General features: G+C 51.2%; 1 protein-coding gene across 7 annotated transcripts in view; it reads right to left on the bottom strand.

The window, feature by feature from the left end:
- Positions 1-5,000, bottom strand: part of LOC135111387 (glutamate receptor ionotropic, kainate 2-like) — a 73,576-nt gene that overhangs the window by 33,738 nt on the left and 34,838 nt on the right. For 4 of the 7 annotated variants that reach the window (XM_064024617.1, XM_064024615.1, XM_064024612.1 and 1 more), the window contains exons 11-12: positions 4,684-4,941; positions 247-364 (exon numbers count right to left, since the gene is read on the bottom strand). In XM_064024617.1, coding sequence (XP_063880687.1) covers positions 247-364; positions 4,684-4,941 — 376 coding nt within the window. Of the gene's footprint in view, positions 1-246; positions 365-4,086; positions 4,345-4,683; positions 4,942-5,000 lie in introns of all 7 variants that reach the window. The other 3 variants (XM_064024616.1, XM_064024614.1, XM_064024613.1) reach the window with 1 other exon arrangement.

Below are 5,000 nucleotides of genomic sequence, written 5' to 3'. Positions count from 1 at the left end.
TGTGCATGTAAGACCGTATTCAGAAAGGCTTCGCTCTTGCCACGACTACTTTTCCAAGGCCACAGAGATGATTAGCAGAGTTATTAAGAATGTTTCTCGTGTTGATGATATAGAAATCTTGTTAATCTGTTATTGGAAGCATAAAAACACCCTTAAAAACCCGTTTAACTTCAAATAGAACCTTTTAAATGTGGTAGAGGTGCGGCGCGGAAGTGTTTCAGAATATGGTCCATAGAGAGGACTTACCTATGGGCGTGATCATTCTCTCCACTGTGAGGAAGGCGGCGAGGTTGGCAGTGTAGGACGAAATGATGATAAGCGTGAAGAACCACCAGATGCCGCCCACGATCCGTGTCGACGCCGCCTGCTCGCCCGCGAGCCCAGCACACGAAGGGAAAGGGAACAGAGAAACAAGTCAGTCACCATGTCTTATGTCACGGGGGGAACAGAGCCGTGGCCTTCCCTCCGTGACGCGCCTGGCATGCGGTGGCCACCCCGGCCTGTCATGACCTGGCAGCCGTCGAGGGGAGTGTCTAAGAATTTAGTAACTATAGGGATTTTTCAGGGTTTTGTGCTTGACCTTCGTACTAAGTGCCAGGGAGTGTAGGGACGACCTCTGCACCTCGACGACCACCCGTTTCAAAGGTCGGCCTCACCCTACGTGAGCTCCGCGCCCCCACGCCGCCATAGAGACCTTGTAAGCACCTTGTCACTGCAGTAGGTCGAAACGCAGGCAGGTTGACAGACAGGCAGGCTGGCGGACAGGCAGGTAAGCCATGCACACACGTGGCAAAAGGACGCAGCGACTCGCCTTGAAGTAAACACTGGCGTCACGCTTCCCGCCTCGACAGGGACGGCAGCGGGGCGCCAGCACGTGCGTGTCAAGGCGTGCGTGAAGTGCCGCCTTGGAGTGAGAGAAGGGCCGGTATTCAGAGACTGCTTTTTCACCACGACTATTTTCAAAGGCCACAGAGATGATTCGTCGGATTCTCAAGAGTGGTTCTCCCGTTAATAATGCTGAAATCTTGCTAATCTGTCACTAGAACCATATAAGATATCCTCCTTAAAAACCCGTGTAACTTCAACAAGAGCCTTTTGAAAGTAGTGGAGATGGGGCGCAGAAGTCTTTCAGAATACGGGCCGTGCCTTCCCCATGAGCACGAGAGACTTTGAAGACTCCCTTGGCGGCGTGATTGCAACATTGTGGAGGCAGAACACCAGAGAGGAGAGCAACAGACTGGTATTGCGACAGGTGGAGCCGAGACACTGCAGGGTCGAGAGCTTTTAAAGAACCGCGACTCCTGAAGAAGAGGAAGGACTCGGAAAAGGTGCTTACATTCTCTATGGCAGAGTAGTGAGGGCGAGGGCGAGGCCACGAGGGGTGGCACAGACTATGGGGGGACGAGTGGGGCGAGTGAGGGGTGAGGCAGCGGCATGCGCGGGGGTCAGCGAGGACAGCGGTCATCGGACAGCGGACAGGGAACACCGAACACGAGGGCGAGACGCAGGAGAGTGAGAGGTGACGTATGAATAGACGTGTTGGTGAGGCAGAGGTGACATGAGTGTGTGTGTGTGTTGTGTGTGTGCGTGAAGGTGAGAGTATGTGAGAAAACGTGGCGGTGAGGGAGAGGTGATGCAGATAGAAACAGATACTGCTTGAGAGACAGACAGACAGACAAACAGGCAGACATACATACACATACTCATACAGACCAAGTAAACACGTCCCACTGTAAACAGAGGCGGGAGTGATGACAGTATATGTTAGGGTACCGTAACAAGAAGCTTACCTAGTGATGAGTGTAGCCTTAACAACTCCGCAGATTAATTAATGCACCTGTACTACACTTAATTAACATGACGCATAAAAACACGCTGGAAAAAAATACTATAAAAGACTAAACACTAAACTTTTTAACCTTTGGACTGCTACTGATTCTCTCTCTCTCTCTCTCTCTCTCTCTCTCTCTCTCTCTCTCTCTCTCTCTCTCTCTCTCTCTCTCTCTCTCTCTCTCTCTCTCTCTCTCTCTCTCTCTCTCTCTCTCTCTCTCTCTCTCTCTCTCTCTCTGGCTAATATATTGCAACTCCCCAGCAACCCTAATTTGCCCTAAAATCCTGAAAAGAAGACGAACTGTATCCTTATAATCACTCTTTTCCTCTCCATTACCACAAGTTTCACAAAAAAGCTGAATAAATGATGACAAATTACACACTTAGCAATGGAAGGACTCACACACACACACACACACACACACACACACACACACACACACACACACACACACACACACACACACACACACACACACACACACACACACACACACACACACACGAACTCGCACTCACACACGCATATTTATACCAGAAATTAAACGTTGCATTAAGTATTATTTGCAACACTAACCGCTGTGCACGTAACGACTGCAATACTTGCTTTTCAGTTTGTCTTAAATTTCCGGATGTTATCAACTCAATTGCCCACTATTTTCGGGGGGAACTGAAATGAAGGTGGGAAGGAAGAGGAGGAGGAGGAGAAGGGTGATAGAAACGAGAGCGCTGGAATAAAAAGGGAGATATAGGGTAGGAAGAAGAGGAGGAGGAAGAGGAGAAGGAAGAGGAAGAAAAAGAAGAGGAGGAGGGGGAGGAGGAAAAAAATGTGGGGGGAAGAAATGGGTACAGAAGTGAAAAGTAGGTACAAAGAGGAAGAGAAGGAAATGTAGGAGGGAAAAATATAGAGGGAGGGAGGAAAATAAAATAAAATAAAAAAGAAAGGGAGAAAGGAGGGAAGAAAGGGAGAAAAGTACAGAAAAGTAGATATAAGGAAAATGAGGAGAAATAGAAAAGATTAAAAGAGGAGGAGGAGGAAAGAGAAGAAGAAAGAAGAGGAGGAGGAAAGGACAGGAATGAAAAGTAGATACAAGGAGAAGGAACGGAAGAAATAAGAGGAGAAAAGAAGAAAGAGGAGGAGAAAGACCAGGAGGAAGAAGAGAAGGAGAAAGGAAGAAGAAGAAGAGGAGGAGGGAGGAAGGAAGGAAGAAAGCAAGCGGTCTTAAGCTCATTCATCATGTTCCTCTTGGTGTGTTCGCTTCCTCATTAATCTCTGTCCCTGTATATCTCACTCTCTTGACAATTTGCTGTTAATTGGCGCGCTGCGGGAATGCGGGAGGCTGCGAGGCTGAGGGACGCTGGAGAAGGCTGCGGGAGGCTGTACAAGGCTGCTGAGATTCCTCTTGCCACTTTCAAACGGTGTCTTGCAGAGCTTAATGGTCACCGTGCTGCTTATTTCTGATTTTTTTTTGTGTGTTCAGGTTGACTTCTCTGTTGTTTTCTTCCTTTTTTTGATGTATTAGATTTAACTTTTTTTTTAAGCTTTTTTTTCTAGTGTTTAACTGCATTTTTTTTTCTAAATGAGTTTAGTGTGTATCTCTCTCTCTCTCTCTCTCTCTCTCTCTCTCTCTCTCTCTCTCTCTCTCTCTCTCTCTCTCTCTCTCTCTCTCTCTCTCTCTCTCTCTCTCTCTCTCTCTCTCTCTCTCTCTCTCTCTCTCTCTCTCTCTCAGAAAAAAAAAAAAACGGGATGAGATGAGGAAACAACAAGGAAAAATGTATCTATTCACAATTGGTTGACAGACGAAGTGGTCATGCAAGGCTACGAACAGACAGACAGACAGACTCGTGCCTCTGCAGTGACGACATAACCGTGCTTAGGTCCCGTGCCGCCTCCACCTTGCCCGCCGCCACCACCACCACCAGTACATCCTCACCACCACCACCACCACCACCACCACCACTACCATTCTCGTGCCTTCCTCATTTCACCCTCATGTATATTTTTCATGTTTTCCTCCGTAACTTTTCTCTTTTTCTTACTTTTTTGCGGTATGCATTTTTTTCATATTTTCTTCTTTTTTTGTTAGGAGCAGGAATGGTGGAGGAGGAGGAGGAGGAAGAAGAAGAGGAGGAGGAGGAGGAGGAGGAGGAGGAGGAGGAGGAGGAGAAGGATAGTACATGGCGGCGGCAGTCAGGGCGGCTGGCGAGCGTGCGGGTGGCTGAGGGCGTGCGTGGGCGTGAGCGGCCCCACAGTACCTTGGGGTTGAGGTCCGACCCTTGCTGCATGAGCGTGCCGATGGTGAACCAGAAGGAGTTGCTGAGCGTGAAGTCGTTCTGCATGATCTCTTTGTTGTCGTGGCAGGGGCTGGGCGCGTGCCACTCGTAGGGGGAGAAGCGCGCCACGATGTAGATGGTGGTGGACACGACCACGTACGCCGCCAGGATGTACAGCCAGATTTCTATCGCCAGCGGGTTCATAAAGCTAAACAGCTGGGTGGGGGCTCGCGTGGGCACCTACAGAGGGCAGAGGAGGAGGCTGCGCTTAGCGACTCTACGGGACAGGCGGAGAGGAGAGGGGGGAGGGTGGCTGGAATGTGACGGCGGCGCGGTAGTGAGTGTGGGGGTAGTGGTGGGATGGATGGTGGCTGCCCCGCTGCCCTGCTGCCCCACGCGGCGCGGCCTGCAAGGGAAGTGTGGGGCGGGGCGGGGCGGGGCGGGGCTTGGCGAGGCGGGGCGGGGAAGGGCGTGCCGTACCGCTGCTGAGGGAACATTACAAAGCTACAGTACTAAACGTGAGGTCAACGCGGGTCTGCACTCCTGTCCCGCCCCGCCCTCCCGGTGACCACGACTGACCTTAGGGTTGAGTCCTGATCCCTGTCGCAGCAGCGTGCCCGTGATGAACCAGAAGGAGTTGCTGACGCTGAACTGGTTCTCCACCACGTCGCTCTCCAGGTTGCAGGGATGCGGGTTGTTCCACTCGTAGGGAGAGAACCTGGCCATCACGAACATGGTGAAGGACACGAGCACGTAGGCGGCCATCACGTACAGCCAGATCTCTACCGCCAGCGGGTTCATGAAGGAGAAGAGTCTGGTGGGCTGGCTCGAGGGGATCTGCGTCACGATGGGCGGAGAGGGGCGTGAGGGGCGGCCAGGCGGGCGGGGACTATGTG

Source organism: Scylla paramamosain, chromosome 22 (genome assembly GCF_035594125.1).
Source record: "Scylla paramamosain isolate STU-SP2022 chromosome 22, ASM3559412v1, whole genome shotgun sequence".
Classification (NCBI taxonomy): domain Eukaryota; kingdom Metazoa; phylum Arthropoda; class Malacostraca; order Decapoda; family Portunidae; genus Scylla; species Scylla paramamosain.
This window is presented reverse-complemented; position numbering and strand designations above follow the sequence as displayed.